General features: G+C 40.1%; 2 protein-coding genes across 8 annotated transcripts in view; both read right to left on the bottom strand.

The window, feature by feature from the left end:
* Window positions 1-1,072: 1,072 nt before the first annotated feature.
* On the bottom strand, window positions 1,073-3,723 carry LOC104103146 (probable E3 ubiquitin-protein ligase RHC1A). 5 transcript variants are annotated; one of them, XM_009611034.4, is made up of 3 exons: window positions 3,575-3,690; window positions 3,184-3,257; window positions 1,073-2,253 (listed from the first exon to the last, which is right to left on the bottom strand). In XM_009611034.4, exon 3 carries the CDS (start codon window positions 2,234-2,236, stop codon window positions 1,286-1,288), a length of 951 nt encoding a protein of 316 aa, XP_009609329.1. In that variant the 5' UTR covers window positions 2,237-2,253; window positions 3,184-3,257; window positions 3,575-3,690; the 3' UTR covers window positions 1,073-1,285. The 5 variants fall into 5 exon arrangements, with proteins under 5 accessions (XP_009609329.1, XP_009609328.1, XP_009609326.1 ...); XM_009611033.4 differs by having other exon boundaries at window positions 3,204-3,257; XM_009611031.4 differs by lacking the exon at window positions 3,184-3,257 and having other exon boundaries at window positions 1,073-2,295; window positions 3,575-3,723.
* Window positions 3,724-5,075: 1,352 nt separating this feature from the next.
* The window catches only part of LOC104103148 (THO complex subunit 7A-like), a 44,770-nt gene continuing 33,494 nt past the window's right edge, over window positions 5,076-16,351 (bottom strand). For all 3 annotated transcript variants that reach the window (XM_070192594.1, XM_070192593.1, XM_070192592.1), the window contains exons 3-4: window positions 5,848-6,005; window positions 5,076-5,344 (exon numbers count right to left, since the gene is read on the bottom strand). In XM_070192594.1, the coding sequence (XP_070048695.1) occupies window positions 5,871-6,005 (135 nt within the window). In that variant the 3' untranslated portion in view covers window positions 5,076-5,344; window positions 5,848-5,870. The remainder of the gene's footprint in view (window positions 5,345-5,847; window positions 6,006-16,351) is intronic.

The following is a 16,351-nucleotide window of genomic DNA, read 5'->3' as shown; positions in this document are numbered from 1 at the left end:
ACTGGTTTTTAAAAATTTATATATATATATATATATATATATATATATATATATATATATATATAGAGAGAGAGAGAGAGAGAGATAAATCATGCACTTATTATGCACATGAAAATACTCTTAAGCATACTGTTAAAACTGGTTTTTAAAAATTATAAATATATATATATATATATATATTCATAGAGAGAGAGAGAGAGAGAGAGATAAATCATGCACTTATTATGCACATGAAAATACTCTTAAGCATACTGTTAAAACTGGTTTTTAAAAATTATAAATATATATATATATATATATATTCAACAAGTAATGTGTGAATGTGTGATACCATATGTCCCTCTCTAATAAATACTGAATAAGTCCACAATATCAGCTTCTTACTTAATATTAATGAGAAGTAAAGTGAAAGACATTTCATTAAATTAACTAGTCATTAGAGTCAACTATATGTATGATAATCTTCCCTACAAGGAAGTGTTGTGCCTACAGGCTACAGATAAAGAGGGGAGATTTACCTAACATTAGGCAGCTCTAATAAAAGATAAGGTAAATTACATAAATTGTTTAATTATCGCACACAAAAATTAGTCCGCACTCGTTATTTGATACTTAACTACAGTTAGTGACATGTAGTCACTTTAATTTTTATTTTTATTGTTTGATTTTACGTAATAAGTACAGAGTAAGTATCTTGGTCACTACACTCTCCTTCTAGTTCAAATTGCACTAGTTTTTCAACTTTATTACACATAGCACGTTATCCTGTTATCAATTTTCCCTAAAATAATTCTCATGTACGTCTATATTTATATAGTACTAAGTTTTCCTATAACCTTTCCCTTTTATAATTCAAAGAATGCCTTGGTAAAGGCATCATTTTAATTCGAAACAGTTTGTGTGCACTTTGAAACACGATCCATCCCTATTTTTAGTTCGGATCAACTTGCGCACACCTTGAAGCAGGAACCATCTCTATTTTCCTCCAAGTGTGTAATACTTGTAAAATAAGTGACAATTTAAAGATTGAACCTCGACTATCTCACCAAATACCTGCTAACTAAAAGCAAAATTATTATCAACAGTAATGTATCATTGACATTTCTAGAACATCATTTACATAAGTCCTTTAAGCATTTCAAGATGTTTTCCACCTATACACCTTTCAAGAACAGCTTCCATCCCATAGTACAAGAAATTGTAAAAACACTTCCAACACCATCTAAGGATAATTTATAGTCGAAAATAGGCAAAATCCAAAGATGCTGGAAACAAAACTTAGTAACTAAAAACGCCAAGCGGGGTAATTCGCTTCATTGTTCTCCTCGTAGGGTGCTGTCGAGCTGCTTCCTCCTCTCTCAGCATAATTGCCTGTGTTTTGGTTGGACGAGCGAAAAGGCCACAAAAATGAAAAGGGGTTCCTCCTCCCCTGGCTCTGAGCAGAGTTGTCCCTGCCGCTACTGTTGCTGCCACTGCTAACATTTCCAGTTCTTGAACTCAAATTGGTCGGGGCACTTCCAGAAGGTCGCGAAGGAAGCTCAAGGCGGCAAACAGGGCACGAGTTGTGCCGAACCAACCAAGGTACAATACAATCTGCATGGTAAATATGCTTACATGGCATCTGCCTTGCTTCAGAACCCAATTCAAAGTTATCTTGACAAACTGGGCACTGAGAATCCGTGTTGAGGTGCCTCTGTATGATCTTGACAGTAGGCAAAGCATCTATTGCGGAACGAGGTGCCGGGGGTGGGCCCTGCCTATCATTCATACTGAGCTGCTCGATTAACTGTTGCAGACCGGGCCCCATCAAATCATCCAAATTAGGTCGCCGCTGCCCCATTCCCGGGCTTCCATTGAAAAAGTACTCAAATGCATCGTTTTCGGTCATACTAACAGGAGTTTGGCCGTGAAAAATCAACCATGGACCAGAACTGAAACCCCTCCCTTGTCCAGGAACAATGCCAGATCTTGTCCTAATGTCAAAGTTCGGGTTTCTTCCTGCCATTCTCTGCCTCATGAATTGAGCAAGGGCGTCCATTATACCAAATCTTGGGTCCGGGAAAGGATCCATTAATCCAAAATGAGGATCATCCTCAATAGTAGATCTAGCACCTAGCATGTCATCAAGCTCTTCAACGAAACCTCCACCACAATTTGGGCAAAGACAGCTAGCCCCTCGAGGCCGAATCGGTTGCGTGCAACTGTGGCACCAGTGTGTGTAGCTCCCACTCGACATCCCTTATCAGCAGTTTCCTGAACAAAACTTGAAACTTTTAAACCAAGCTGCAGATCATCCTACATCCACAAACTAACAGTTCAACTATAATAGAGATTATTACCAGTTTCATTACATGAAATAAGACAACCATGTCAGATAAAGAATCAGGCAATGCACAAAAGTGATCTCATACGTCAATCGCATTCACCAAAAATCATCATATTAGACCATCCAAACCTTAACCCCCCCCCCCCTTCCCTTATTGAAAAGATCTCTCTTTTTTTCTGTCGGAGCTGGTAAATCCACCACCCCAAAAAAGGCTCCCCCCAGAGACCTCTCAAGAGAATCGATGACAATTTGTACTAGTATATCTGAGGCTTCTTGATTAGATAAATGTAAATTGTGGTTTATCAACCTCTTCCCTCTAGAGGAACCCTCACTCGTCAAGAATGTGGTGCTTTTTTTTATAGATCTCTTTGCGAAGATTTCTTAAAGAAGTAAACCACAAATTTGAGCATACTTCTAACGAAACCAGAATTATAAATTTCACTAACATTTAACTTTCTTCTTCATCCCAGTTTTATGGTGAAGAATTCTCAAAACCCCAATTATTAATTCACTAAAATTTCAACAGTCGGTGCAACACTACAGTTGCTCCTTGTTCCATATAGAACATGGATTTTGAGCAATGGATACATCCTCTTTGCATAAATTCAAGGGGAAGGCAGCATATTATATGCACACATTTCTCCTCCTACCCCCCCCCCCTGGTAACGACGGTGGTGTACGAGTCAGCTTGTGCACAGCTCGACAATTCCCCGAGGTACCTGCTACCAGGGGCGAAGCCACCTTTTGCCAAGGATCGTCGAAATATTACGAAAAATTACATTGTGTATATAAGTAAAATATTGATTTTAGATGTAAATAACATATATTGAACACACTTTGTCGGAAAATTTGTTTACTTCTTTCAAGTCTGAACAACCTTGGGAAATTTCTGGCTTCGACACTGACTGCTACCTCACACGACCACAAGTACCTGGTAACTTTGTAAAGTGAGGCCTTTGCCAAAAGGTATTCTAAGCAGAATTTAAGTTATTAGCAAAATATACAGTAACTAACCAGATATAATCAATCCAAAAACTACCCTCTTAAAATTACTAACAAAGCTAACTCCTTTACACTTTAATCAAATCATAACATACATATAACACAAAATCTTGAAGAAAGAAAAAATCCCCATCAAAAAAAAAAAAAAAAGAAATTCACAAAAAGAAAAAAAGTCAACTTGATGGCAAATTGGAATTAAAACCCATGAAATATTATGTAAATTAAAATTGAGATTTGGGTTCTTACCAAGAAGATGAGCTGAAGATGAACAGTGTGAGAGAGAGAGAGAGAGAGAGAAAATGGAATGAACCCTAAAAAGAAGAAAAAGGACAAAAAGGGGATGAGATATGTGCTGTTTTACAGTAGATATATGTACTAAAGTGTTTCCTATGTGCATTTTTTATTTATCTTTTTATATATTCTCACCAACTACATGCCAAAATGGTGATGGGAGAGGTTAACAAAGTTAATCATTTTGATTACAGAAAGCTACACTTTGGTACCATAAGTTTGTGTTTATTCAAGTTTGAAGTGAAAAGAGTTCAAACTACATGCCAAAACGCCTAGTGGACTGGTAAGGTTAACAATAAGTCATTTCAATTAGAGAAAATTACACTTTGGTACCATAAGTTTATGTTTTTCCACCTCAAAGTGAAAATAGTTCCATTTCGAGGAGGTTTTTTGTTGATTGTTAATAAAGCCCATCTCTAGGAGGTTAAGGTTCTAATCTTGAGGTCCTTGCATCGTCGAAAATAAGAATATTAGTAATAGCAATTAACCACATCTTAATTCCAAAATAATTATAGTCGATTATAAAAGTAGTTTTTATTCACGTCCATTTCAATTCAATTGAACTCTTGCTCATCTTATCGACAATTTACATCCAAATTAACAAAAAAAAATACACAATGAATTTTACATCTAAGACTTTATTCTATGACACTCCTTAAGGCTCAATAAATCTGATAATTTAAATAACTGGTCACAAATTGGACTTTAGATCAAGTTAATTAATTAAAGTCCATTTAGAACTTTTTAAAGTTGGATAGAGTCAATCCTTTCATGTTTAAGATTTTGACTATCTCAAATTAAGTGAATTGGACAAGAAAATCAAATTACAAAACTGAATGTGGCATCTCAACCAAAATCAGAAGGTCCCTCAATAATAAAAGAACTTAGATGTCAGGGTGACTGTTCTCTATCAGAATTTAATCCATATTTCGTTTTAGCCACACCAATTTGTGCATGTCAAAATCAGAGTACATTAAAAAAACTGTCATATCCAGCATTTCTACACTATCATACAACAACAATGTGTAATCTCACAGTTCCACAAGTGGGGTCTTGGGACGTGGGGTTTGGGGACGGTAGTATGTACTGCATTTCTACACTATCATAGAAATGCAACATTGTTAAATAGCATGACGGAAAGCTACTAGTACAAGATTGTAATGAAATGAGGAAAGCTACTAGTACAAGATTGTAATGAAATGAGTAGAGCTATGGGAGACCCCGATTCAAATATCACCAGACCAAAAAAAACACAAGGCAATTTCTTCCGATCTGCCTTAACTTGGTGGGGCAGAGTTATTCGGTATCTATACTAGTTGAAAACACCAAGCAACAGGTAGAATAGTCCATATATACATAATGTATACTCAAGTTGATCAAATACCATCTTTATCACAAAAAGGAAGAAAGAGAACAGTTTGGGCATTGGGTGGGGGGAGGGGTTGGGGACAGAGGAGGGCTCAATGATTGATATTTTATAGGACTGGAATCAACATGATATCATAATTCTGAAAGAAATATCAAAATTAGTAGAGGCTGATTCTCAGGCACATTAGAGGTCCAAGTAGCCAGGTCCTTGAACTTACATCTCTACATTTGGCATCTGATAAAAAGTGACATAAATTTACAATATGCCTTTAAAAGTTTGGAAATTTTCCAAGTAAAATACAGACATTGGTAGGAGCTATTTGTCATCCGGCCAAAGTCTTGTCCTTAGTATGCCAACTGCAACAATGAAAACTGAAGTCATTAAACTGAAACATAGAAAGACAATAAAATATTCTCTATTGATAATCTTAAAGATCTTAACATTCTTAGATATGTGGTGCATGTAGGTGAAAGGTGTGTCTAAGATGCCAGAAGATGACACTTAAAAAGCTACATGTGCAGCATAATGTGATATGTTATTTCTCATGCTCAGTTTTCACAGCACCTCGACCCTACCAAACATGATTCCTGCAGACTATCTTCTACTACAGGACAAGGTTGTGACCTGGTGACAGCACCAAATCAAAATGAAGCCAACTTATCCTATACTTCTAAGGATAAAGCTCAGATTGCCAAAAGTCATTGACTTGACTCTGAGCAATCTCGAAAGGGTTAAACTTTGTTGACAATCAAAGAAAACCTAGGTATAACCTGAAAGAAAGTGTTACAAAGAAGAAAAGCATCACAGAAAAGCTACAGCACTTAAAGGCTTGAATTCCAATAAGAGAACTTATAATTACGGAGTCTAGGCGTAAATCACTCGCTAATCCACAGCCATTGCTTCAAGACCCCCAGTAGCATCCTCCAGCCCACTCTTACTATGATCATCAACTGCATTCCTCATCTCTTCAACCAAACTCCTATGTTCTTCCTCTATCGTGTTCTGCAACTCATCAACCTAAGGAAGAAGTTTGAACATCAGCAAAATACATATAAAATATTAAGCATTTACAAAAACTTTAACTACCTATCTATCTACAACATGGAAAATTTGACAATTGATGTTTTACAATGATCCAGTCATCTGCTTATCACACATAGTTGCTTATCATGGGTGTTAGAAAAATTCTACCGAAACTTAATATATAGTAATTGGAAGTTACAATAGCTGCAATAAATTAGAGAATAATTGAATATGTCTGAAACTGTGAAAGCTCAGAGCGTGAATCGGGAAGATAATAGGAGGAGGAAGGGATCAAATTTTAGCATAGCCCTTCACAGTGATGGAGCAGCAGTGGAAGATTTGACACGATTTAAGTCCCTCAAAACCACAGTAAATAGAATGATCAGTAAAAGGTGCTATGAAGGCCCTTCCAATCTCTATTACGTAGTCCTTCTAATCATTGGACACTCAGCCCATTAATCTTAAGAAAAGGGAAACTAAAGGCATGGATGGAAAAATAAGATTCTTGCCAATGGCCAAATGAGGCCTTGATCTAGTAGTGCTGTAATTCAACCTGTGACACTGTGAGTATGAGCCTATGAGGTCTCAGTTTTAAGTTCCATATTATTTAATTATGTGTTGGCTCTCCTTCCACTAGTATGTAGGTGTTTATCCAACGTGTAAATAGAATCATAGCTGATCCTGATGCAAAGATGGGAAGAGATCTCCCAACCCCCCACCACCCTGGGTGGCAGGAGGAGGAAGAAAAGAATAATAGAATAAATATGATAGAACGAGCCACACAGAAAAGAAAAGAAGGTTGTGAGGCCCAGAAGGCGGGTCATAGAAGGACTAGCAGACTTCAAAGGGGTGCACATGATACCTTAGGCGAATTCAATTTCCAATCGGAATGAGAGGAGAAAGTGGAGAGTTTTATAAGGCATAACATAAGTTCACATGGTATGCTTGCTTTTGGGCACGACGATGAGGGACAAATCCGTGAGGTTCATTTGACCAAAGAGGACAATACGTGTCATGGGCTTAAGCAGTGACAGATATAGTATCAGAGCCGGATACTCCCTCAATACGGTGGTAGTGCAAACCTCTTCCTCGTTGAATCCCTAAGGGGGCGTATGTGATGCCCATGAAGGAGGGCAGGCCGATAAGGACAGGTCATAGAAGAACTGGCAAGCTTCTATCTGGCAAGCTTTTACATAAGGGGTGCAAATGACACCTTAGGTGAATCTTACAACTGAATGGGAGTAAAATGAAAAGCTTTATCATGCATAACACAAATTTACATGGTACGCGCGCTATTGGGCTCGATGATGGTGTAGCCCAAGGGAAAAATCCATGAGGTCTATGACGAGCGCAAAACACATACTTAAATTGTGCTCACTAGTCAAAGATAAGATAGTATGATATCGTATCCACAGGGATTGGATTTAAACAGTATTCTCGTAGTTTCTAACTTGATTGCTATGGGAGGATCAACAGTTGAGATTTATATGACTAAGAATCTAAAATCTACAACTATTGACTATTGAAACAAGGAATAAGCAATTAAGGTTATCGGTGGGAGAGGATAGGGTTTTGACGGAATAAGTGCAAGATAATTGTTCGGGATCTAACTCTAAAAAATTCACTTCCAATGTTCAAGTGATTCTCTCGAATTCACTCTATTATTAGTTCAAACGTTTAGCAAAAACTCCTCTCTCGATTAAGTCTTAACCTCACAAGATGAACCAATTTAAGCACTGTGAAGATATGCAAGAATGCGTAGTGGATCGGTCTTTGGGAAAACCTCTTTCGATTATTTTCCTAACTAGGTTTAATCAATGATTTAACTAGCCTCTTTCGATTACTTAGAAGAATCTATGAACTCAACCAACAATATAATGCAAAGATATCACAAGTTATGCCTCTCTCGATTACATGAACTAGTGAATATAGATGCAACAATTAAATCTTCCAAAACGATTCAAATACATAAAAATAGAGTCATAATCCACAAACAATCATCAATACACCAAATCCATCAAAACCCAAAAGGAACTACTCCATAGACATGGATAAGTTCTTCACAAATATAACTAAAGTATAGGAAAACATAAATTCAATCCAAACCCGGATCTTGAGTGAGGAAGGAATGATGAAATCCTTGTGTTCTTCCCACTCCTCCTTAGGTCGAAAAATATGTCAAAAGTCCATCTAAAATGGTGTATTTAAGCCGCCCTCAATAAACCCCGGACGAAATTACCCTTTTTTAGCGGAAATGGGAAGTTACTCTAACATTTTTGTGCTACCGCGCCGCGCCATGTAGAGAATTCCAGAACATTTGCAAAATTCATTTCTGGCCATATTTCTTCTTGCCACGTCGCACAACGTGACTCACAATGCGTCGTACCAATTGTATTGGTTTTGTTGCCTTACGCTATTGCCTTTGGAATTTTAAATCAAAAGCTCACTTTAATGCTTTTTGCCTAACTCTCCATTATCTCTTTCCATTCCCAATTATTTGTGTTTGTCTTCTAATATTAGCTTTAATCCTTTGTATGATGCATTTTTCCACTAGCACCTCATTAGTCACGTTAGCTTGCACCATAAATTCATCCAGTTTCTATGCATACTCAGTTTTCGACCCCAAACTCGATCCCGACTTAATCCCTTGGGCCTTTACTCAGACTTCAAAGCTCCATAACATCTACATAACTCGGAATCACTCATACAAGGCATAAAATACACAATAAGTATAAAACACTACCAATTAACGCTCAACACAAGTAAAGTGCAGTGAAGTGCAATAAGCGACTAAAATACGAGATTATATTAGAGTAAGTGAGCAGGTTGTGAAAAATGCGTGGTGATATTGAGTCAACTCTTGAGGCGAGGATGTTACGGTATTGTGCTTAATCTGTTTGGTTATTCTTGGTACGATGAGTTAAGAGAGTTGTGGTCGTGTCTATGTGAAGTGTAGTTTGATTGCTCGAGGACGAGCAATGGTTTAAGTGTGGGGTGTTGATAGTAGGCTATAATCCCGTATTTTAGTCGCTTATTGCACTCTAATTCGTTGCACTTTAATTGTGTTGAGCGTTAATTGGTAGTGTTTTACACTTATTGTGTATTTTATGCCTTGTATGAGTGATTCCGAGTTATGTAGACATTATGGAGCTAATTCGAGCTATTTGGAGCTTTGAAGTCTGAGTAAAGGCCCAAGGGATTAAGTCGGGATCGAGTTCGGGGTCGAAAACTAAGTATGCATAGAAACTGGATGAATTTATGGTGCAAGCTAACGTGACTAATGAGGTGCTAGTGGAAAAATGCATCATACAAAGGATTAAAGCTAATATTAGAAACAAACACAAATAATTGGGAATGGAAAGAGATAATGGAGAGTTAGGCAAAAAGCATTAAAGTGAGCTTTTGATTTAAAATTCCAAAGGCAATAGCGTAAGGCAACAAAAGCAATACAGTTGGTGCGGCGCGTTGTGCGACGCGGCAAGAGGAAATATGGCCAGAAATGAATTTTGAAAATGTTCTGGAATTCTCTACAGGCGCGCCGCGGTAGCACAAAAATATTAGAGTAACTTCCCATTTCCGCTAGAAAGGGGTAATTTCGTCCGGGGTTTATTGAGGGCGGCTTAAATACACCATTTTAGATGGACTTTTGACATATTTTTCGACCTAAGGAGAAGTGGGAAGAACACAAGCACTAGGATTTCATCATTCCTTCCTCACTCAAGATCCGGGTTTGGATTGAATTTATGTTTTCCTATACTTTAGTTATATTTGTGAAGAACTTCTCTATGTTTGTGGAGTAGTTCCTTTTGGGTTTTGATAGATTTGGTGTATTGATGATTGTTTGTGGATTATAACTCTATTTTTATGTATTTGAATTGTTTTGGAAGATTTAATTGTTGCATCTATATTCAGTAGTCCATGTCATCGAGAGAGGCATAACTTGTGATATCTTTGCATTATATTGTTAGTTGAGTTCATAGATTCTTCTAAGTAATCGAAAGAGGCTAGTTGAATCATTGATTAAATTTAAACCTAGTTAGGAAAATAATCGAAAGAGGTTTTCCTAAAGACCGATTCATTACGCATTCTTGCATATCTTCACAGTGCTTAAATTGGTTCATCTTGTGCGGTTAAAACTTAATCGAGAGAGGAGTTTTTGCTAAACGTTTGAACTAATAATAGAGTGAATTCGAGAGAATCACTTGAACATTGGAAGTGAATTATCTAGAGTTAGATCCCGAACAATTATCTTGCACTTATTCCGTCAAAACCCTATCCTCTCCCACAGATAACCTTAATTGCTTATTCCTTGTTTCGATAGTCACTAGTCAATAGCTGTAGATTTTAGATTCTTAGTCATATAAATCTCAATTGTTGATCCTCCTGGATAGCAATCAAACTAGAAACTACGAGAATATTGTTTAAATCCAATTCTTGTGGATACGATATCATACTATACTATCTTTGACTAGCGAGCACAATTTAAGTGTGTGTTCTGCGCTCGTCAATCTATTGGACCAAAGAAGACAATACGTGCCATGGGCTTTGGCTGCGTCAGAGGCTAAACTTACAAAGCAAAATGATAAATGTAGAATCACAAAAAAGGTAAAAGAAATTGGAAATAATTTTGATGATGCAATTTATGTGCCACAAACTCTCAAATCTCTCCAAGACATAAACTGCAATCTTTCACCTTTTACACACACATATACATATATATATATTATATATATATATATATATATATATACACACACGTGTTTTCACTTCTTTTATTGGAGTATTAGGTATCATGCGGTTTTCAGTTTTCTCAAGATGGGAATTATTTTTAATTTTGTCAATTTTGTAGCTCTACACTTATCATACTCATAAGGTAAAAATACTCAAATTTTGACGAGAATGTTATTCCACCAAATGTCACATTCCACTTCGCTTCTTTAGACCCGTCTCATGCTAATATTAAATAAATAAGGTTTTCTAGCCCTTAAAGTTTTCTACATTTTTTTCTGACATACAAATTCTTTAACAAGATCAAAAGACTCCTAGCAAATATTGGACATATGCGAGCACACCAACGAGACTAAACTTTAATCTCAACTAGCTGGTATTGCCTATATGTATCTTTTTATTCTATTGTGTTTTACTTTCCACCAATTCTACATGGATTCCAACACAATTCTTTCTAGACAACTTCTTCCCATGTGATTTGTCTCTCATTCTTTAACACTTTCAACTGTCATCATTTCACCCTTCGTAGAATACGACCAAATTATCTTCAGCGACCTTCTCTCGTTTATCCTCTATGTATGCTACTTGCCCCTTTTGTCGAATGTACTCCCTCTGTCCCAATTTATATGGCATTTTTTGACTGAGCATTGAGTTTAAGAATAAGTGAATGAATTTAAAACGTGTGGTCTAAAACATGTTATAAACATGTATGGCTATAACATCATATCACTAAGGGTAAAATGGAAGTTTAAAGTTCATTAAAATTTTAAATGTATAAATGTGTCATTCTTTTTTGGACGGACTAAAAAGGAAACATGCCACATGAAATGGGATAGAGGGAGTACTCATTTCTAATCTTATATGACAACACATCCATCTTAATACCTGTATTTTTGTAGTATCCATCTTATGGATATATTGGACCATAGAGGCTCAATATTCACTTCCATAAAAATTACCGGCTTTAGACCGTTCTATAAAACTTGCATTTCACGTTGGCTTGTATCTTCCTATCAGATAACAATCTAATAGCACTTCTCCATTTCGACCACTCTATTTTAATTATGCATTCATCTTCATCCCATACCATCCTTCTGGAACATCAAGCCAAGATAATTAAATTATTTGTATTTAGGCACCATGATCCCGCCTAATATCACTTCAATTTGATTCTTCTGATTTAAACTTGCAATGCATATATTATGTCTTTTCTTTTATCTTGTTCAAATTTCAGGCACCGTAGTCCCGACTAATCTCGCATCAATTTAACTCTTCTGCTTTAAACTTGCAATGGATATATTATATCTTTCTCTTTTTATCTTGTTATCAATCGGAGCAACTGGCGGATCGTGGCAGCAATAGTGCACATATTATGCCTTACTTTACCGAAATTTTTAGAGCTCCTCTTCGTAGTTCAAACTTTTGGTTAACACCCTCGCTAGTTTCATAACACAAATGTTTTCTGCAAATAGCTTACACCATAGGATCTTATCTTGTAAACTGTTAGCCATCTCATCCTTAATTAGGATAAACAAGTACGGGCTCCATGCAAATTTGGTGTAGACCTATGGCTATAGGAAATTCTTTTATATCTTACCACAACCTTTTGATGACGGTGGTGATCTCTTACTGCGATTAGTAACCTTAAAGTCCATTCTTTGAGTATCTTATATTATGCAAGACCACATTGTTGGCAAGCTACTGCAAGAGGTAAAGTGGAAATGAACAAGATGCATTTGGCCACATGTCTTCTGTCATGGGCTGCTTTCCATCATCGACCCATGACCCCTTGGACGCGCCCCGTGGCGTCCCGGCAAGCCTCCCAACGCCTAGCGCCACGGTCGGCCCCGTGGTCTCGGCAGCGCCAAGTGACAAGCGAGCATGCGCCTCTGTCGCCCCACCGATAATCAATGCCAGCGCCCAGCGGCTGGCCAATGCCATCAGTGTCGCGCGCACCGACAATGCCGCGTGCACAAATCATCCTGTTGCCATCAGCGCCGCACACCCAAACAGTGCCCCGCGCGCAGACCCAATGCCAAGCACCAGCGCCCAGCCGCTGGCAGATCCAAATAGTGCCGCGCGCGCCCACAGCAATGCGCGCGCAGACCCTGCTGCTCAAGACAAAGTTGCTGCCATCGGACTTGCTTCCATAGAAGACTAAGTCCTTTTCATTGTAATTATAGAGTAGTTTTACTTCATTCATTTTCAGTGTGCTTCTACAGCTTTCTTAGGTCAACTCATGTAACTTTGGTTTATTTTTTTTAAGCATTATTAAAGGGGGACCAAAGCATTCAAACAATTCTCTGTACTGGTGTCTCTCCCCCCCGACACCGCATTTCATCTTGTAATAGCTTTCATCATCATCAATACAATCATCAGCTTTCATCATCAATTGCTCATTTTCCGCTGCTCAATTGCTCACGACATTGGCTTTCCCGTACGGCACTGACAATCTAGTCTAGCGTACGGCGAGGGCCTCAGTTGGCGCATAGCAACCGCACTGACATCGGTTGCTTAGCCTTACGTCGCCCTTCCAAGGAACTTCAGGAAGGCGCCGCGTAACAGTTGGTATCAGAGCCTAGGCTCGACATCGGACGAGGGAACTCATTGGCATCATCATCACCATTTCTGACCATGGTGAATCACGGGGATCGCATCACGACCCTAGAAGAGACGGTTGACGCATTACGGCCCATCGTGGATACGTTGCCTGATCTAAAAACCAGCCTAGTGCAAAGGTTGGACGACCTGGACCGCAGAATGCGGCAGGCCGAAAATGACATAGCAAACATCAGTCAAGACTCTGAGGAAGACCGACAAACGGCTGCCGTCGAGGCAACCAAAATTCATGGCCAATTCGAGGACCTCCAACAGGAGCGTGCCGAGGATTTAGCCCATCGGGAACTAGAGGCAGACAGACTGACAGTCATGCAGCAAACCATAGACAACTTGACAGGCCAGCTCAATGTTGTCAATGCTGCACTACAAAGCCTGCTCAAAGGAGGCGAAAACCACATCAGGGGTGCCATGAACATTGCCCCCACTCCACAAAAGCTGAAAATTCCGGAGCCCAAGCCATACAACGGAGCCCGGGACGCTAAAGAAGTGGAAAATTTCATCTTCGACATCGAACAATACTTCGATGCCGTTGGACATTTGGAAGAATCCAAAAAGGTAGCAACTGCTGCCACGTATCTTCAAGGCGATGCAAAACTCTGGTGGCGAGTCAAATACGAAGCCATCAGGGCCGGTGAGGATACTCTCCAGACATGGGCAGAACTGAAGGCCGCCATACGCCTGCAGTTCTTCCCCGAAAACGTGGAATACAATGCACGGAGAAAGTTGCGTGAACTCCGCCACACCAGGTCGGTGCGGGACTACGTGCGTGAATTCTCCGCACTCATGCTAAACATACGGGATATGGGGGACAAAGACAAACTATTCGCATTCATAGAAGGTTTGAAACCTCATGCTCGTATGGAACTGCAAAGACAACGGGTAGATACCCTTCCCAAGGCCATTCAAGCTGCAGAGTGCCTTGGGGATTATCAGTTGGAAACTCAGAAGGATAGGCCCCAGCCGCCTGTCCGAAGGGGATATAACGGGAGCCAACCTAGCAACGGTGGCCCCAACAGAAACGGAGGAGATCGAGGTACATCCAAAGCCAAGACTCCTTCCTCAAGCAGTAACACTACTATATCAGTCAACAATCATCAGGGGAGAAAGCCCCCATCAGAATGCCGTCATTGCGGCGGGGAACATTGGAACAATCAATGCCCCAATACACAAGTCAATGCTCAACAAACTGTTGACGATGACGAGACAAATACCGACAACTCAGACGGCGCCGATCAAGTAGGTGCCTTCAACGCATTTGTCGGCTCCATTCATGACACCTCGGCGGGAACCAGCACTGGCAACCCCAAGAAGAAGGCATTCCCAATCGACAAGAAAGGGAAAGGAAAGGCGGACGAGAGGCCTCCCACATCACAAAAGAGGACCTTAATGTTCGTTGACATGAAAGTAAACGGCAGACCTATTCGGGCATTGATAGACACGGGTGCTAGCCACAACTACCTGGCCTCAACTCAGGTGCAACGCCTCGGTCTAGCAGTGCAAAAATGCAAGGGTCGTGTCAAGGCTATCAACTCTCCATCTCAGCAAGTGAGTGGAATAGCCAAAGAAGCGCCAATCCAGCTTGGCCCATACAAGGGAATATTCGACCTACGCATAGCTATCATCGATGACTTCGAACTGATAGTGGGATTGGAATTCCTCAGGCAGACCAACACCATCCCGGTACCATATGCCAACATGCTCCTAATGATGGGAGACAACGGGGCCAAACCCCACACCATACCGTGCATATCCAAGAAGATGGCCGCTGGAAACATCACGGCCATGCAGTTTAAGGAGGGAATCAACAGACCTGAACCCACAGTTCCGGCTGCCCTCAACATCATCAAACAGGCATCACATCATCGGGGTCCAACAGCTCATGGCGCCCCTCATTGTGTGAAGACTTGTCAAGCATTCCCAAAGGACAAGTCGGATCACCCAGCACAAGCGGGACTCTTGGAGCCGCTACCTGTCCCACAGAGACCTTGGGAAAGCATTTCCCTGAATTTCATCACAGGATTACCCAAGGTCGGAAATCATGCAACCATCATGGTGGTAGTAGACCTGTTTTCCAAGTATGCTACCTTCATCGCAGCCCCACAGAACATGTCGGCAGAAGAAACAGCTCGACTCTTCTTCTCCCATGTTGTCAAACATTGGGGTATGCCCAGCAACATCATCAGTGACTGCGACCCACGCTTCACTAGCAAGTTTTGGACCCAACTCTTCAGTTGCCTCGGATCCAAATTGAGTTACAACTCAAACCATCATCATCAGCAAACACATGATCAAGCAGACCGGTTCAATGACATGCTGGAGGAATATCTCCGCAAATTTGCTACCGGGTCACAAACACATTGGGTGAAGCTTCTGGATGCTGCTCAGCTGTGTTTCAATTCACAAAAGTGCGCCCATACAAACAAAAGCGCTTTTGAAATTGTTACCGGACAGCAACCGCTACTCCCACATAATGTGAATGCACCAACCATACCATCATCTCATCGAGCTGCCAGTTTCTCTACAGAATGGGAACAAACTTTGAAGATAGTGCGGAGCTATCTTGTCAGGGGCCAAGACAGGGCAACGAGGCATGCCGAACAAAACCGTCACTTTGCCCAACATCAAGCAGGGGACAAAGTGATGGTAAAAACCCCAAGGCGGAACTTGTTTGCAAAGAGGACCCAAGATCCTCGCCTATTGCCAAGCAACATCGGGCCTTTTTCCATTGAAAGGCGCATCGGGAAATCCACATACCAGCTGAACACACCAGCCTGGTGGAAAATCCATCCAGTCTTCCATGTCAGCCGCCTCAGGCCACTTCAGAAATGCATGGAAGATCATTCAGAAAGACATCTCACAGCACCGAGGGGAACAGACCTCCCAGCCATCAAGAGCCTGACCAACCATCATCATCCTGCAGGTAAGGCTCCGAGGACGTCGCCAACTCAGGTGGGGAAGAATGTCATGGGCTGCTTTCCATCATCGACCCATGA

This window comes from Nicotiana tomentosiformis, chromosome 1, assembly GCF_000390325.3.
Source record: "Nicotiana tomentosiformis chromosome 1, ASM39032v3, whole genome shotgun sequence".
NCBI classification, from domain to species: domain Eukaryota; kingdom Viridiplantae; phylum Streptophyta; class Magnoliopsida; order Solanales; family Solanaceae; genus Nicotiana; species Nicotiana tomentosiformis.
Note: the sequence above shows the minus strand (reverse complement) of the source record. Positions and strands in the feature narration are given on the sequence as shown.

Excerpts from the sequence above, each read along its gene's own strand:
- LOC104103146 (XM_009611031.4), bottom strand. The coding sequence starts at position 2,236 with ATGTCGAGTGGGAGCTACACACACTGGTGCCACAGTTGCACGCAACCG.